This window comes from Thermobia domestica, chromosome 14 (assembly GCF_964235325.1).
Source record: "Thermobia domestica chromosome 14, izTheDome1.hap1.1, whole genome shotgun sequence".
NCBI classification, from domain to species: Eukaryota; Metazoa; Arthropoda; class Insecta; order Zygentoma; family Lepismatidae; genus Thermobia; species Thermobia domestica.
Window position 1 is genome coordinate 77,808,662 of NC_137467.1, and position 19,931 is coordinate 77,828,592.

The 19,931-nt window shown below is 33.2% G+C and overlaps 1 protein-coding gene across 8 annotated transcripts in view; it reads left to right on the top strand.

Moving 5' to 3' along the window:
* Positions 1-19,931, top strand: part of Synd (protein kinase C and casein kinase substrate in neurons protein Synd) — a 367,852-nt gene that overhangs the window by 316,774 nt on the left and 31,147 nt on the right. For 7 of the 8 annotated variants that reach the window (XM_081738619.1, XM_081738618.1, XM_081738616.1 and 4 more), the window contains 3 exons: positions 3,199-3,347; positions 6,302-6,490; positions 7,478-7,489. In XM_081738619.1, coding sequence (XP_081594745.1) covers positions 3,199-3,347; positions 6,302-6,490; positions 7,478-7,489 — 350 coding nt within the window. The remainder of the gene's footprint in view (positions 1-3,198; positions 3,348-6,301; positions 6,491-7,477; positions 7,490-19,931) is intronic. The other variant, XM_081738614.1, reaches the window with a different exon arrangement.

The following is a 19,931-nucleotide window of genomic DNA, read 5'->3' on the forward strand; positions in this document are numbered from 1 at the left end:
GTTCCTCCAGCTTCTTAAGCATCGCTTCAGTTACCCATGATTTTCTCTGTTCTTTCCATTCTGCTGATGCTGTGAAGTGTGTCTAGTAAAATCTATTTAATTTTTCCCTAGCTGTTTTCTACAATGTTTACCATATCGCTCATTGCACAGATTTATTCAATTTCTTCTTTCTTATCACAGTCCTATATAATCAGGGTGTTAATGAACTATATTGACAAACTGTAAGAGGTAGTTTCTCATACCAAAATAAGAGGGGAATTCAAATGGACATGTGGAGAAAAACTGCATAATTCCAGAGCTAGGGCTGTCCTGTTTGTTGGTACTGTGCCTGATGAAGCCAAGTATTTAGTTAGTTGGCGATACTGTAACACGTTTATAATTTTAATTAGAATTGTTTGCTGTCCTGAGAGAGTATACTTTTAGTATTTCTAGTTTTAATCTTAGAGTGAATTCGACCTTTCAGCTTCAGTACTTTCTATTACAATACTGCGTTAGATATTTTTAGAAGACAGAAACTGCTTCCGGTGCAAAAAATTACCCAAGCTTCTGATTGATAATGCTATAAAAAAACACAGACAGTGGGAATCTGTGAGAACTCAATAGACATTGACAACTACTTTAAAAGAGTTTCTACACAAACAGTTTTCTTTATTGCACAAAAAAGATGATACAAGGGGCAACCTCTGCCCAACCTCTCCAAACATTATGAATTATGAAGTTGATTAAACCTTTAAAGTTCAGCAAATCTACTGTTTATACCTGGGTATGTAACGGAAATGTTAAGGCTACATATCCGTATTATGGATATAATAAGAAATACATTACAAGAAACATGAGTTTTGAAATGTTTAATTATTTAAAATACTGTTCTACATAATGCTGATGAAAGCAGTACTTCTAATACAACATGCTCTACATACGTGTGCGTCGATTGTACAAAATCTGTACGTGATAGAACAAAACTCGAACAGTTTCGTAATCATTAAATTTGAGTTGTCACAACATATTTCATACCACAAAATCTTCGCAGGCATATGTTATTAATTAAAGGAAATATCAAACTTCCTTTTATTTTTTACTATCAAAGAGAGTAATCGTGGAAGATATGATTCCTTCTTTATGAAATATAATAAAGAAATTAGTTTTATTATTGAGTATTTGTGTCAGTAAACAGTTCATGCTTTGTATACCAAGTATTACAATAAGTCTAGTGTGATATAAGCAAACTAGTAACGATTCTTCAATGTAGTTAGCCACTGAATTTAAGTTTCACATAACCTGTAATTTGAGTCAGCAATTCGCAAACTGGACATTGAGGTGTTTTAAGCCAGAAGAACAAACTCTTCTCCGTACAGTTTCTATCTTCTCTGGCATATTTTTTAGTGTCTTCAACTACGCGGTTAGACTGGTAACACATAGGTTATTCCTTTCGTCTGTGAAAACTCTTAAAAGAAATATTGAACATACTTTTCTTAAAAGGGTCTCCACAGATTCGAGCAGCGCAGTTACAGATGTCGAAAAAGATTCCAAGAAGGATTGAAACTGTGTGGAGAAACGCTTGCTCCCCGTCTGTAAGTTATTCATAATATTTAGTTTATTTTTGCTTTGATTTTCTATAATGGAATCTACACTATGATTTTAACCAAAGTTGAATTTAATTATAACAGACATATCATAAGCAAATACACATCTCTATTTATAAGCTTTTCCCTTCATTTAACTGTACCCACTTGATACAGAAACTAAGAGGATACATAGTAGTATCATCTTGATCGGCCACTTGTTTGAAACAAAATCTTAACTCGTTGGGACATGAAGTCCGTGATTTTAGCCTGGGAGATTTATGCCCATTCTTGACGCAAACATTGGAGAAGTTCCTTGCGGGAAGCGGAATTTTTGGGACGCCGTCTGTTGGTATGATCAAGAAAAGCTCAAATATGTTCAATTAGGTTCATATCTGCAGGGCTCATAGCAAGTTTTTTATTTTTTTTTATTTTTTTATATATATATATATATATAACTAAAAGTTACTTTTTTCAAGGTGGGAGGTAAAGTGACTTTTTCGTGTGATTTATGTTTTGCATTGGCAATTTTCTAAGAAAAATATTATAAAAGTAAATGGAAAAAGGCAGAAACTTGTTACTCATTCCTGTTCTGAAAGCTTCAGTACTTGCTGCCACATGTGAAACAATCAGCTTTATTCTCACTTCAGCTTTTATTCTTTATAAAGCACAGTGGATGCTTAAGCTCTCAAGGTGGGATTGAGAACCCTTCTGTGTCTATTCCTTCTTCTATCATAATAGTCTTTTAGTTTTCTCTCGTAACAGTTAACGCTCCGCTCAACGTTGTGTGTGTGCGTTTGTGTGGTTCATCATGTTCGTCTTGTGTTATGCTTCTTGTATATTCTTCTTAAGAGTAGGTGATGAATTTGAATACTTCATGACTTTGAGAACTCTCAGTGCTAAGTTAAATATAATGTCTGGGATGAAGAAAATCGGAAGTAGGCCAGAACTGGTTCCATGTACTCAGAAGCTTCTTACATCTGCTAAGTCTGCTTGCCGTAACTACAAAAGAAAGGAGCAAGCTCAAAAAGAAGAAGTAAAGAAGAAAAGATGAAACAAAACAACAAACAGAGAGAGAGGTGATGCAGAAATTGACAAAAAAAAAAAAAAAAAGTCATGATGGGATTTTGGTTACTTTTTCGTGTGCCTTTGGTCACTTTTCAACTATTCACAAGAGACTAGACCACTATGAGCCCTGTATCTGGGAACTGACTGATACATGGCAGTTTTTGTATTCAATTTTATGTCTGCTTGTTTTGACAATATGGCAAGGTGCACCATTTTCTTCCATAAAGAGAATTGTTATTTTTGGAAGCAATCTAGTGGAAAATACCGGTGGGTAATAACCTAAGAGATGGTGGATAATCGAATCTCAAAGTTTCAGGAAATTTGTCTTTGGTTTACACTGAAGTCTTATTGCCCCACCATTCGACTACATTCGAAATAACCCAACTCTTTCACTCTTTGGGTCACATCATCATTGTTTTTCTTGTGTAATTTTCACTCTTCTCCACAGTTGAAGTAACGAGTTACGATCTTCAAATCATTACATTTTATTGTTACAAGGTATATGTTTACTTATGTCTCTGTATATGCTTTATTATATTTTAAGATCTTTTTATTTTTGTTTTTTCAGGTCCTGAATACGGAACGACAGAAGCGGCGTGGAAAGGTGTTCTAGTGGAATCTGAAAGACTGTGTGATCTTCATCTGAAAGTGAAAGATAATTTGTGTAATGAAGTCATACAACAAGTTAAAACATGGCAAAAGGATACGTTTCACAAGGTATTATCAGTAGACCATCTTCGTGTCACTGATGGCTCCAGATGCTACCGGTTGAATGTGAAAACAAGATTTTCAGTCTATGAGCAGCTTGTCCTTTACGCATTCAATTTATCATCCAGTGTCTTTTAATGCTTTGCCATAGTTTTTTTTTTCTTTCTATTTTTTCATTCCTTCGTTCTTTTTACACGTCTACTTGGTACTTATGTCGTAATGAAAGACAATGATCATATATTCTGAATATTTTTCCTAATATGTTATAAAGTTATCTGGAAGCTAGAAAAAGTTTTTATTTATTTATTTTTTTTAATGTGTTCTTGTCATTTATTTTATTGCGTCCAGTCTATAAAAATTCAAATTATAATATTAGTCGAAATTTATTTGCCTACCGCTTGCTTTATTGAATGCCATAAAGTAGTCGACATTGATTCAGTGATTTCTGCTTATTGTTATGTGGAATATCGCAGTGAGTAAGCGAACAGTTGAGTAGATCTCCGCGTGCACAGCAGGTTTTCAGGAGCATCGTTTCACTGTACGATCAAAAATAGCCCAGATGTGTTCTTATGGGATTCATATCAGGAATTTTGGGTGCCATTTTTACCACCTTATTCACGACTTTTTCGAACCCTGTTGCAAGGAAAGCTTCGTCCTTAGGTTTGATTCAAAGCTACCTGAGAATATTGAAAGAAAACAAATATTACGGAGGGTTTTTTTCGCTGTTAATATTTCCCTCGTATTTCACAAAAATATTCTCAACTGATACACTCAACTGAACAGTATGCAGGTAAGGAAAATTGAGAAAGTAATGCACCAAGCTTTTGGCAATGATATTACTGACACACAGGAAGGTATACACTGTGTAAAGCCTTTTCTTAGTACATAGAGCTGTGATTATTTTGACAGTATTCCTTCTTACGGTTGGTAACACTTTTTTTTTTTAATCTCATACTAAACTCTCCCGGTAGTTGAATGCTCTGACTAAACTTCAAAGCTTCCTCGGAATTAAAAAGCGTGTTGAAATGGTCTCAGAGCCGTTCCCTGATGAGTACTGATCTACAGAAATACTACAGGATGAATTGAAGGACAACGGAATTCATTAATACCTTGAACATTTAGATGGAAGAAATAATGGGAATATTTTTATTCTGGTGTGTCTGTTCGTGTCCTGCAGATGGGCTACTTAATACAACTATAATAAGCTTGACTATTTGGGATTTTTTAAGTTCAGAATTTAATTGAATATATGTCCAAAAATGCTTTAAAAATCAATGAGTATTACTCTGAAGGGGCTGGGAGCTGGACAGTTGCCTGGTACGCCCTATGTAAAGATCGCCATTGGTCACGAGCCTTTTCGAGTTTAATATCGACCTCATTAACACTTGTAAGTTGTATGTAAAGTTTAGAAATTATAGACTCCATGAGGTTGAGGAACGAATAATTGGCTTACAGTTAAGTAAAGGGGTAATGAGATATCCATTTGTGAAGTATTCACATAAATAATAGCCTTTATGGTTTAACATTCCTGTATTCTCGGTGACGGTAATTCCAGCTGCAGCTGTAACGGTACCCATGAAGGTTCTTTAACCATGCTCAGTTTCAAGAATTTTACCGATAATTGTATAGTGTTCCAAGGTTTTAGGCTAAAAGTGGGCTGACACTATCTAGTACTAAATCATTTTTTCATGATAAGTCCATTAATATTGTTCAAAAACTAATACCGCATTATATACGAGCCATTAAGAAGAATAAAACACCTTTAAATAAATAACGAAATTCGCTCTACGAATCAAATAACCTTTCACCCAGGTGTGTGATAAATGCCAAAACTTTCTTCTTTGAAGCTTTAAGGTTGAAAGATATTAACAAAAATAAGTTTGTGACAATAAACTGTATTTTTGGTACCAGTCCCGCAAAAAAAAAAAAAAAAACGTGTCTCCTAAAAAAAAAATAACCTCGTAACTTCTGGTCTCCTACTTTTCTCCTTGGCTATATTTTTCAGAGGGATTCCACTTTGGTCAAGATTGTGATCTGACAAATGTTTGTTTTTTTATTTTTATTTATTTATTTATTATTATTTTTTTTTTTATCTGCATTGGCGTTCATCACAATTTTCTACCACACTAGTAGGTCACTGGCTACAAATTTCGGAATGTCCATGCACAAAGGTCATTAGATAATTTAGGTAATCTCTTTATCTTGACATAATTGTTAAAAGCTGTAACACTATCCATTAATTGTAGTCTTTCTGTACCTTTGTTGTTTTACTTCCATCATAACACGGCATTCAGAAGACAATTCCGTCTGAAAAGACAAGTTTCATATACCTAGATACACAATGTAATATTACTACTTAAAAGCAGATATAACATTCATTTGTTTCTCCTGTTTCTTTGCTTCTTCCATATAAGTACTATTTGCTTTCATCTATTTCTTGTGTTCAAAATTTTGGGAGGAACATGTTCCCTCCCTGCTAGATTCGCCTGTGTTGCTAAACTTTTTAGTAAAACATTTTTGTCAAACAGTGTAATAGCTCTATAAACAATTCGTTGGAAGTAGATTGCATTCATCAGTTTGAACTTTTTCTGTTCTGTCGGATATATATACTCTCTTCAGAATGCAGTAATAAAATATTTTTCGTATTATAATGGGAAAACCAAGGTGGAACGTATTCTCTCTCCATTAAACTTGAAATATTAAAAAAAAAATCCAAAAATTTTCCCGGTAAAAAATCTGCGAATAAAAACTGCAAGAAAGCAGTTTCTGAGCTTTTGCATCTCTACTGCAAAGTAACATAGAATTGTAGCCTTAATAGAAGCTTGTGGATGGAATCTTAAATATTGAGTTTCCAATGAGAGAATGTTTTTATGAAGGTCTTTTCTAACTAGCTAACTTCATGAGGAAATATGGAGTTAACATATATTTTTATTTTATTTCTCAATGGCATTTTTCTCTTTCAGTCCATGATGCAAATCAAAGAAAGGAAAGAAATGGAAGATGCGTTCAAGAAAGCTCAAAAACCGTGGGCCAAGTTACTAGCGAAAGTAAACAAGGCCAAATCAGATTACCACACGGCATGTAAAACGGAAAAGTCTGCATCAAATCAAGAGAGGAATGCTTCTGGTGATAGCTCCCTTTCACCGGATCAGGTAATTGCTTTTTTAAGTGTATGGAGCAATTTGTCACCAATATCTTGTCCCTAAATTGTTGAAGAAAACAAAACGTTCAAAATTGTAAATACTGGTTATAATTGAAATTCCAGAATATTTGGTCGTGAAATACTGAGAGTCTGTTTTTGATTCACGAAAGTAAATACGTTTCCTGAAACTAATAGTTTTAAGTTATGAAATGAACTACACTTGTTTTCGGTTTGTTTAGCTAAAATCGTATCATTCAGTGAAGCTGATGATCTACCAAATACTCATCTGTCTCGTACATTAGTGTGACAACTCCAAACATGTTGGTAGACATGAGTTCGACTGTCATTCGTTAAGTTTTCACTTTACAACTACACGGGTTGGTTAAATATATGTATCTATCGGTCATATATTCTCGTATATATTGCTTACATTAGAGTTAGGAATATTGAAAAATTCTAATTTTATATCAGAATAGCTAACATGGTAAAGTTCTGTGTACAAGTTTTAGGTCTTAATTTTGCTAGTTTAAATTGTCTCAAATACCGTATTGGCCCGAGTATAGTACGATATTTTCAGTATAAAAACATTTTCATAAAAATCATACTCCCTATTGTAATCGCACCACGTAGGACCGTACCATCTGTATCACTTTTCTGTGTCGTGCTGTTGTGACGCGACAAGGTCTGACATATATGAAATAGGTAATGCAGTGCATCATGCTATGGTTCAGTTTGATTGACTGCTATTAGTATAGCATGATAAGCAACACAAGCAGCAGTCAAGATGATTTTAAATCTTAAAATGAGCTTTAAGTAGCTACTTTTCCGATATGTATTTTTTCGAAGTATGTGTAGTATTTTAAAGGGATATTTTTATTTTTCCATTAAAACCATCTCAAAAACCTGGGATCATGGTAAATTCGGGTTAATACGGTATCTTGTTCTTGAACGAAAAGAAAGATCATGATAAATAATTAATTTCCCAATTTTATTTCAGAGAGCAGCGGTGGTAAGTTTTTAAACATTATTATAAGTTCCCATGCGTTGCGTGATTAACCTGAGTATTGTGCTAGAGAAGTAGAGTAAATTATTCAGACACTATTAGAGCAAGAACGAGTATGTAAATTATTGGATTTACTCACTAAGTTTTGCACTATTGTTTATGAAGAATGCACTGAAAGAGTAAATCAAATAATATGCACCTTGATACAGGAGGAATGCTTACTAACGAAAACAACAGATACGGTACTTCTAGTGTATGCTTGAAAAATATTTTCCATTATTGAATGTCGCTGAAGTCCTAAATTTTTCATTAACATATAGTAGACTGAATTGTGTTGAAACAGCATCCGCATGTTATTTTTAACAAATATGGTGAATGATGCATATGCCTGAAAAGAAAACATTGTAATGAAATTCCTTGTAATTGAAAACCTACTGCAAGCAAATTAACATAAGCAAATCTTGTATTTGTTTTTAACAGTTGCATATATGAGACCGGATAATCAGGGCGAACTCAATAAAACTTACATGCAGTCTGAATGCTCCGAAATTACGTTTGAGGTGTTCAAGTAGTAAAACCAAACTGCTCTGTTATGGGGAAGGAAGGGGGGGGGGACGCTGGCTCAGTGGTAGAGCGCTTATGTCTGGTGTGTGGGGTCCCTGGTTCGATCACTGGCCAGGTAAGTTCGTGGTTAACAACATCGTGCCCGTGTATTTTCTTGGGGTACTCCCACTTTCTCTCCATTAGTTCTTCCATCATCATTCATTTGCTTTAATCGTAGTCTCCCTTAACCTAACAGGCATAATCGCGATACGTTAAACTGAAAGAATCATTTCATTTCCAAGCTGCTCTGTTGCTACCAGTTCTCATGTCTATATTTGTAGTTTATAGAAGTCATTTCTCTTTATAGAAAATAGTTTCAAATTAGACGAAGGATTATTTTGACCGTTCGGAGAGCATTTGCAGGAAACAAGGGTTTGTTGAGTTCCCCCTTCTTATGTGTTCTTTTTCTGAAAGTTCTTACGGTTAATGTTCAATTAATATTTTTCTATGTATTAATGTGATGAACTTTTTTCATGTGTATTAATAGTTTTTTGTTTTTGCAGTAAATACTGTCCAGAAATATGCTATAAGTTGTAGGCAGTATTTCTTTTCTTCAGCCGTATCCTAATTTTAATTTTAACAGGGTATGAGAAATTTTATTTTCAAATGGTCATTAAAAAAATATGAGATGGCGAAAATAAAGCCAACATTTCCATAATTCCTACATGTCCAGGGCTCCCAGACGTTCTGGTTTAGTAGGGACAGTCCCGAATTTACATAATCTCTTTTCACCAAAATTGTTCAGAACTCTAAATGTTCACTGAACTAGTACATATAATCTACTTTTTCAGTCACTTGTGTTGAGTATTGACCTATTATTTAATTCAAATAGTTAGCAAAAAGGAATGCATCACTATTGATTATTATGTAAATTTCATAGGATGTCTCGGTTTTTTAGTCTGACTCATATATATGTATAAAGAGAGAGAATAAAAATTATCTCCGTTCAACAAGACCAGAACAAATTTTAAACTCAGGCGTAAACTTTCCATTCTCTTTTTTTCTCCTATTCTCTGACATCTCCCTTATCAGAAATCGAGATAATGTAAATTTGTTTACAGTTCATAAATCCAAATGACATTAAAGCTGCATAATGTTATTTATTTGAAAATTTTAGGAAGATAGAGACAAAAATAATTTAACTAAGGAAATTAGTGTAGTGAAAACTTATACTAAGATAAAAATTTCGCTAGTATTCTCAGATCGATGACAGCTATAGCAACAAATGGCATCAGCTAGTTACAAGGCTAGTAATGATGGAATATACATACGCGTAACTGTTATATTAGTTGTTAAAAAAAAAAAAAAAAAAAAAAAAAAAAAAAAAAAAAACTCACATAGGCGAATCAAGAATATATCATCTTACGTGATAATAACACTATTCATGGCTTTGGATTGTATATTTTAACAAAAGAAATACTGATCAAAGCTTAAAAACTCACTGTATTTTAAAACTACTGTGTGTTACAGTTTCGGATATCTACCATATTCTTCATCAGACACTATATACATGCTATATACAGATTGTATGTAAAAATGTCTGATGATCGAAACTGTAACACGTAATAGTTTTAAAATAGTGTGTTTTTAAGCTTTGGTCAGTATTTCTTTTGTTACAGCTTACGTTACTATAAAATTTGTGACCTGTAAGTACCGTAGAAATTTTTCCCGTAGTGTATTTGGTTTGGGTGGTGATGTCATTTTCTCATGTCAAAGTGAGTCAAATTTTCAGGAAAGGAATCATAAGTTATGAACGTAATATAGCACACAATGTATAGAACTGATAAATAGACAGAGTGATTCTTTCCTTAGACAACAAAATGCAAATATCAGAAACTATTCATGTATATATGACTACATACCTTGCTCCTTGAGAAGCATGTCGGTATTAGATATAATATCCAACGTAGCGTGGTCGCTAACTCTCTCGCTTTCGGTGCGAGCGGTCCCGGGTTCGATTCCCGGTGGGGCCTCTCGGTCAAAAAAGTGTAAAAAGCTTTCTCAGACCAGCCATCCTGATTGAGGTTTTCCTGGGTTTTCTTCATACACACCAGGCAAATGCCGGAGTGGTACCTAACTTATAGGTCCCAGGCCGCTTCCTTCCTTCCCTTTCCCCGGATAGTGTACTCGCGGAGGGACGTAATCCCTCGAATGTTAGGGCTAAATGGCCATAGATGCAGAAAGGCCGAAAATCTAAATCCTAAATAATGTCCGAAGTGTTCGCCATCACTATCCAGACAATACTACATGTTTACGAAAGTGGCTTGTTTCAAATTTGAAATCATCTGCTTTGCTGAAAAATACGCCCTGACACAATATGAGCGGTAAATACACACTCTGTTGTGTAAAACATTCTTCTTTACTACTACTTAACATCATGACAGGGCAGTGCGCGAGATGGCGCCAGACACCATCGTTGTCCCGACACTACCAGATTTTTCTTTTCCACTGTCCCACGTTTCTTTGATGCAACTTCATAATTAGGCGTTCATAATTTGCTGAAGTGTATGCATTTTCCTGCATCTAGTACAGAAAGAACCACCCTGTGTAATATCTCTGTAGTAGAAATTTGACTTTTTACGTTGCTTTAAAACATTTCAGAAACAACAATTTTGGAAAGAAGACCAAAAGGCGATTTAAGTTGTATGATTTTTTGTAATTTTTATATTGTACAACAGTCTTCAGTAATTTTTAATACTCCTGTAGTTGTTTTAAGATTACACCCTCAAATAAAACAGATTAAATTGAGCGAGCAATCAGATTATGTAGAAATAAGTATTTTCGACATTTTACGTAATTTTGCTGTAAAGATAATTTGTTCAAATTGAAACAAAACAAATTACTGTAATGGAATGTTAAAACTCACGTATATTCAGAATATATTTTTAAAACCTTCTACCTAGGGTTCGAAGGCGTTGGTTCGCACTGAAGCAAGGTTTTCGTTTAGAAGGTTGAAATCGTTCATAGTACCAACTCGTCGTGAGGTTGAGGTGAGAAGATGATATATATAGGAATTAGCTACGTATTTATTCCAGGTTTCCGTTTTGCCTATTTTTGTATGTACGTAAATATGTGCTTGTTGTAAGTGAAAAATTGTAATAATGCGTATAATGAAGATGATATTGTAGTGTTTTTTGTGAGTGGTTTAAATTTCTGGAATATGTACGCAAAAAAAGGGTAGATATTTGTGCATTGTTATCACGTCATCATAAAATTGTAATCTTTAAGTAAGGATAAATAGTATTTTGCTATATGTAGTAATTATATTGTAGCGGTATTAGTAAATTATCATTCAACTGCTCCCATATGCTGTTTTGATAGTCAGATTTACATGTTAATGTATTCATTATTTTTATTATTTCATGTGGGGAAGAATAACTTTATATGCTTAAAGTAAAGTAATGTAATGTAATCTAATGTAATGTAATGTTTGAGCTTACTCCAGTGATGTAAATATCTCGTTCTAAAGTAATAACTACAAAAATGCAGTGAACTAAAAAGGAATTATAGTGTGTTAAGTAGGTTTACTTTCGTGCTGCTTACTCATGATGTCAGTTTAGTTGACTGCAGAATATTGACTGTTCAAATGGATGAGCGAGAAATAAGTTTTTTTTTTTTTTTTTTTCCATTATGTCAATTCTTATTTATTGTAATATGGCAAATCGCCTTTTGAAGATGTCTATCAGGAATAAGATGAAATAAGATTAAACACAAAAACGCATAACGACATAGTTTTTTTGCGCTTGTTTGGTGAACTGCATTTTCCTGTTAGATTTTCATATTTGTTCTTTGTGGAGAGAAGTTACAGCTGGGTATAGAAATATTCCTCATTTTCGTATATATAAATTCGTACTTTCGTTCGACTTCCTAGTTTGTCCTATCCACATCTTACTGATGCATACGTCGATATAAAACCAATTTACGTATAATAATTGCTTCCACGTGTAAATCAAAATATACTAATTTATTGTGTATCTTCTGAGTAAAGAATACATAATTTGAACTTATAATAATTATGTGAATTTCCAACGTCACCTTAAAACTGTCCAAAATGTAACGATAAGTAGATATAAATTTTCTTAATAATAATAAAAAATTATTATTATTATTATTATCAGCATCCTCCTCCTCCTCCTCCATTTATTTTGTGGCACAATCAGTTAAATCTTTCTTGCTAATAAAAACAACCTTCATTTCATCTTCCCAATATTTCACTTGTCTGATAAAGCATATTACGAGAAACTCTGTTGTACTAACTAAAGTTGTACGTACAAAAACACGAATATAACCCGTGCTGAGAGTGGCAATAACCTTTTCCCATAATCTTTGCCATCCTCAGCACGGATTCTTAGAGTGTTTACAATAGAAGTATATTTTAAGTGTTTTTGCTAAGTACGGCTGTAGTTACTGTTTAATATCCATTGTATCAAATCATTTAGCAAACACATTTTATATCGATTTATGTGTTTGCATAATAGTGTTGTGTCTTATTCGTTATAAGTATTTTTTCCATGCCAGTTCGGTATTCCTTTGTTCCAAATAGACATAATTACAGTAAACCTGTTAAATTACTTACCTAGCTGGGGTTAAATTCTGTTAAACCTTCATTTTCTTACAAGATTTGCATTAGTTATTTCTCTATAAGTTGGCCATGTGGCTGTCTTGGAAGTATGCTGCATTACAACAACTCTACTTCTATGTTGCTGCAACATTTAAATCATAGTATATAAATAGCAAACATATAGGTTTTTATTACGTGCATAGGTTTTATATTGCAGGAATAATTTTTAGTATTACTAAATACTATATATATATATTAATGTGTACCCACAGCCCTGGCACTTCTCAATTACATCTTATTTCTACAATATTTCTTTTTGTTTGTACTTCTTACCGTTTCTATCGAATGAAGTGTTTAACAGTTTTTAGTTTTCTTTCACTAGTGTTCTACACTGTTCTGTGGTAAGTATGTTATTTTTGTTTTATATGTAAACTAAATGTGCACGTGTAACTTTTTTTCTTTTCTTTCACGGGTAACTGAAATGTTAAATAATGTGTGTAAAAGATGGATATTTATTTTGCTGATCTCTCTCCATTGTTATAAATGAACTATCCGTTATAACTGTATTCTTTATCTATTTAAGGAGTAATATTGCTGTTTATTCCGCAATAGATATACAGTAAATTGCGGTCTCTTATAGAAACTCTATTGATTGTGACTGACCGACATTTTTGTGACTAATTTGTAATCATATGGAGGAATGATTCTTAGCGTACGTCTGCATACTTTGTCGGAAATGTCCTACAGTGTAGGCTGAAGACTCTGTTGACAGATGGTGTATTGCTGTTAAAATTCAAATACTCGAACAAAATAATTATTTAATCAACAATTGCGAGAATAATACGAACAGTACTGGTATTAAAGTTATATATTTAGGTTTGGTAATAATCTTTATACTGTGTGAACTCTTCATGTATTATTATAATTATTTTTTATAAATTCTTTCGTCTTTTGTGTAGATCGTTTTATCTTGTAAGTACATTATTCAGTGCACTCCATTTCTTATTTTGTTTAAAATGAAAACCTTACTATAAATTTTGAGAAGCTCTTTATTCACATCGAAAGGTAGACTCACATACGTCTAATAACTAAAGCTTCTATCTCCGTAAATAAGCTGTGTTTATTATCTGTTTCTATTGAATGCTGGATAATGTTTATATTGACATATCCTGTAGTTTTGGTTAAACTTAACTTTCTGTCGTGCTGTGCTGTGCTGTGTTGTGTTGTTTTGTTTTGCTCTCGTGATGAGGGCTCTTTTGTAAACATTCATCATTGAAGCCTATTTAATTTACTAGATGCGTTTTTCCTACTGTTCTGTTGTTTATAGAACTGTTAACATTGGAGAAATTTGATCTAAATGTGCAAAATGATGTAGTACATTGTTAATGCTTGATAAAGTTGATACAGAGTCAAACCTCTGGCTTAGAATATTCCGAGAGAGATGTGATTATATATATATATATATATATATATATATATATATATATATATATATATATATATATATATATATATATATATATATATATATATATATATATATTCTATTTTCAACAAAAATCGCTAGTCGTATAATGATATTTCAGAAAGCTGAGTTACTTAAAATACGTCCAGAAGCAGGGCAGGGATGTCAACCAAACTCATAAGCAGTTTGAAATGTTGAAATGTAAACAGAGAGTTTGTGGCTTTGAAAGTTTAGTGGCTTCCGAGTTACCATATACTTGCCCTGTCTGAGAGTTTGCCAACCATCTCTTCTTACAAGTCGTGTTCTCCTAGTTCGTGCTAAAAAGTAATGTTGAACTCCGGTCAATCCATGGGTTAAAGCTGTCAGAATTTGTGTTAAATAAAATGTAATTTAAATAGCAATGATCTTAAAAGGAAGCACCATATTACTACATACATTTTAAGTGAATTTAAGAAACTGTACAGATTGATACAGATAATTGTTGTTGAGAAAAATTCAATTTGTTGTAAATGGAATGAACTGTAGGGTCAGTGAGGGTAATTATTGTGACAGATTTTACAACTTTTCCACGTTACTCAGCTTACATTAGTTTTGAAAGCAGTTAACCTAGGTAAGCAGTTTATGGTGCCAATAGAGTAACAATTTGCTGCCAAGAAATTTCCTGTCATCTCGTAAGTTGTTGAATAAATGTAAAATTTGTACTGTCTCATAATTTCCCTCCAAACGGGTAATTATGGGACACCTGGTGGGTAATTATGAGACACACATTGTATCCAGCTTTCTGTATGTGATATTGAGGCATGAAGGAGTCTAATTGCAAGACAAAGAAGTCTTCGTTATTTTGTGTTTATGCAGAGATACAAATATTTGGCTGAATTACACAAAATTAACTAAGAAAGAAAGTGGAAATAGCTACTGATTATTCTAACATTTTTGTGAGTTGACTATGATAGGCCTATAGGCCAATAGCCTACTTCAGATAGTTTCAATTTACAAAACAGGCTTATGAAACAAATTTAGACCAAGTTCTAGGCTGTTCAGTAAAAAACAATTGAGGCTACTTCTATTTCTTTGGGTCTTAGTATATTGATATGCAGCCCGGGCTAGACTATTTTCAACAAAATAATGTAAGTATACAACTGTGAAAGTTACTAAGAAACAAAATTATAAGACTACCTAAACTACAGAATACAGCTTTTTTCAAACAAAACATACTAGGATACAGAGATAGATTTCAGCATGCCTCTCATAATTACCCTCCATATAAACAAAATAAAAGAAAGAAAAAAAAAACGCCCAAGGGACAAATTCAACTTTACCCGTGACTGCTGACCTACCAGCCTTCCACCAACACCAATTGGTTTCACAATAGTGATATTGCTGTACGAGTAGATGTAAGAGTTAACGATAGGATTTCAAATTTCAAAACATTTTTTTAAATGAGTTTATTTAAAAAAATTGGTAAACTGAAACTTAAAAATGTAGACAGAGCATTGTGAAGGATGTTACTAAATGCCTATGCTCTTAATTTGTATTGATCTACACTGTTTGAAGATCAGTAGGGTGTCTCATAATTACCCTCACTGACCCTAATTGTACTGTTATTTAAACTTGAAAACTCGTTCTTCTGAGTCTCTCAGGAAATACGAGGTGAGTTCGGAAAGTAACCTCCGATTGGTCACTGTACGTGAATTCATGGGGGCAGCGCTACTATCTTTGCACAGACGTGCACGGTAGATCAGTTTGCATTCAGCCATGATAAAGTAAGAGTTGTCTGATCACTAGTTCATTTTTTGTAGCGTCTCAAAATGTGTGCTGCAATAGAATACTACGCCAAGTGCGAGTTGCGAGCTGTTATAAGTTTTCTTGTGGCAAAACAATATTCGGCAGCAACTATTCATCGGGAACTTTGTGCTGTGTATGGACCAAGTGTGATGAGTGAAGGATTCGTTCTTGAATTGGTTCGTTCATTTAAAACTGGACGAACAAACATCCATGCCGAAGAGAGAAGTGGCAGGCCATCAGCGGTCACTGATGAACTCGTTAAAAAAAATGATAGAAAAGTTGGTGAAAATCGATTTTTCACAATATCGTAGCTTTTCAAGCTAAAGAACAGTCAGTGATGTGGGCCCATAAAAGTTCCATGATGCGGAGCTGAAAGTTGCGATCACAGACTAGCTCAAGGCACAGGCGGGAGATCTTTATGCTGATGGAATTTCTAAGCAAGTACAGAGATATTAAGTGCTTGAATGTTTATTGAAACTGTTGAAAATTAGAGCAAAGCAGTAGTTTTCAGATGTGTATATAATCAATTATTTACTTTGGTGTTTGTTTCTTAACCAATCGGAGGTTACTTTCCGAATGGCCCTCGTAAAGTAACTCTGAACAGGGCATTACAGTTTTAAACGTATTTAATAACTATGTCACTGCCATTTTATTTTATGACTCTTCTGGTTATGAATAATACATTTTTAATACAGTAGTTGAAGTAAGGAGAAAAGGTAGAGACGATAGGTTTTCTTTTGAGTTCCCTTAAGTATATCTTTGATCGTAATATAAAAGAAATGGATAGATTTCTTGTTGTTTCTTTAATCACATTCGAAAGATTGCATATTTTTCAAGTTTTAAAATAATCATATTATCTTGTCATAACCTCAATTTTGTTTTGTGGGTTTCTATGTTATCATTTTCTCCCTTATAAGGAGACTTATATCCAACACTGACAACAAGTAAGAAAAACACTTCATATTTAATAAAAACAGTAAGTAAAAGTATCTAAGTCGTTTGTATATTCTTAGAGACAGTAGATTGTAAGAATATAGTGAACCCTGTTTTGTACAGTTACTTCGTTTCTCATAGAATATTGCAACTTGAGTAGAATTTAATTTTAAACTTGAAACTATAACTCGGTAATATAACGGCAGTAACATTTTTGTAAATTCCAGTGTTGAATTATGGTATTACCAGGCTGTCTCAGAAGTCAGTCCTGCACCATCATCACACTGTGCTGCATGAGGTAAAGTTCGCGACGATAAGTTACATCCCACTGAAAGGCTCTTTGCAGTCATAGAGGATAGTTTCTTCAAATCAAATGAAGGCAAGCACTGCGCTTGTGGCAAGTGTTCCCGTGAAGTCAAGCGGACAAGATACATGAGGATCGTTGGAAATTAGTTAAGTGCTGTGATTTATATGGAAAAAATAACAGCAAAAACCAGCGTAGAAATTTCATGTGGAGGACAAGTAGTAGTGGATCGATCGATAGCTTACCGTTAGTTTAAAAAATTAGCTTCATTTGATCTAAGCTTCGCCGACAAGCCTTACACGGGAAGACTTCCAGTTTACATAACGACACTCTGCAGGATGCTGTGCATGCCAAACTACAGTTCAATACACGTGTCTTAAAAAGATTGGTTGAGCCTTCCAAATCGACACAGTAAACTGTCGCTTGCATTACATGGATTACACCAATATATAATCCCGACGAATTCTGCACGAGTTGGCAGAGATATAGGCCCAGCGCAGAGTTGCAGTTTGCTACATAACCTATTGCTACATAACCGATCTTCGTTTTTGGAGGAAAATTGTGACAGGAGACGAGCAATGGGTGTTTCTGAATAATCCTGAAATACGTAAACAGTGGGTGGAAAGAGAACAGGAGTCAGATGAAATAGGAAATATTTGGGAAATGCTCCGTGTGATTTTAATGGGATAGTGACAGGGTTGCCCATTTTGAGTTTGTTCCGTAAGATTGTGCTTTAACAGATGAACTGTGTTCTGAACTTTACGCCAGGTCATCGAACGTGGAGGTCTGTACTTTGCTGAATAAAATCTGTCTTTGTTTCTGATATTCTGTGTTTCATTTTCCTCTTTGTTTGGTGCAGGACTTCTGAAACAGCCGCTCATTAAATAGTTCAACCAAGTGAATTTGGGGAAAAAGAATAGAATTGTATTGTCTACAAATTCTAATTGTGATCGGTATTCAAAATTATTTATTGTGTTACTAGTTTGTATCATGTATTTCGGTAAAGTTCCTGTATCAAGCTGCATTTTTATTTATATTTATGGTGAAATTTGAATATAAAATATTTCCATAATACTCTCCTGTAAGAGTCCTGTTACGAAGTAATCAGCAATATTTGAAAATGCCTACAAGTAGGAGAGATACTTTTGAATTCTCATTTTATATGTTTATATATACAACCTTTCTGTATGTATATGTATTCCTGTTCTGAATCGAATAGAGAAAGTTCATAGTAATTGAAATTATTAATCCAGTATTACGATTGTTAAATCTGAATTTTCTTTGCTTTTACATTTGCTTCATTACTCGAGTAAAGTTGCTTGTTTACCTTTTATGTGCATCTTGTCCATTGTTTGCTTTACAACATTTTGCTTCAGTTACATTAGTTTTGTCAGTAGTTGTGAGAAAAATTTCTTTCCTGAAACAAAAATTTATTTATTTATAAACTGCGTTGCTCTAGAATGTAGTAGGACAGTTCAGTTGTATTAATTTATGCATAAGAACAATTGTTCTTCGTTGTAGTAGTCTATCTGGCTGTCTGGGTTTCTTCCCAAAGGCAAATTCTAGGGTATTTATTTAACAGCTAGGCGAAGCCATTAAGCCATTAGAGCAAGGGTAGGATGATCAGTTTCTTCCCTTTGTGGTAGTGAAAGTTGAGACTGGGTATTCAGGCAGTAAAAACATGGAAAATATGCATTCATAACTTAATAATAATAATAATAATAATAATTAGTATTAAGGAGGCACTAAAATCTAAATCGATAAACAGTCAATGACATACAAACTTTCAAATTTAAAAAATGTAATCTTTCAGCTTTACGTCCCACGCTTATCCTGGCAAGGCTAAAAGAGACGGTGATGATGAGAAATAAATGAAATGGTGCAGTAAATAAAGTGGGAGGAAACGGGAGAATCTCGAGAAAACTCACATACATGGTGTTTGACCACCACAAAGTTCACTTGGCGCGAGCTGGGAAATTTTCAAATTAAATATGCGTAGTATTCAAATAGTCCACAAGGATATGTGATCGTTGTTTGTAGAATACATCTTGTAAAGAATTTAATAAATTTTGGTAATCAGTCGCAAGGAACCATTAATTACGATTTCATACGATAGCGAAGTATTCTTTCAATTCATAGTTATGCCTCTGATCGTACAACAGATTGTTTTTGATTTTCTTTTAAGTTTTTACAGACGTAATCCGAGCATATTGAAACCATGCAGGAATATGTGAATTGATACATTTTCATTTTTAAGCACTCGTCAAATTCGCTTTATCTCATCCAAGCCCTTATTAGTTGCATACGCTTATTTTCCTTGCGGCGACATTTTTTCCATTATTGGGTTGGACTTTGACGTGGACGTGGACAAAAGTTCGTTTTTTTATTATTATTATTATTATTATTATTATTATTATTATTATTATTATTATTATTTTTATTTTTATTTTTATTTTTATTTTTATTTTTATTTTTATTATTATTTTTATTATTATTATTATTATTATTATTATTATTATTATTATTATTATTATTATTATTATTATTATTATTATTATTATTATTATTATTATTATTATTATTATTATTATTATTATTATTATTATTATTATTATTATTATTATTATTATTATTATTATTATTATTATTATTATTATTATTATTATTATTATTATTATTATTATTATTATTGAGTTCTGACTTTGCCTTTTGTACAATATCCTTAGATACTTAACTTAACCACGAGTTACTCTGAAGTATGTTAATTGCACTCGATACCACATTTAAAAGAAATATT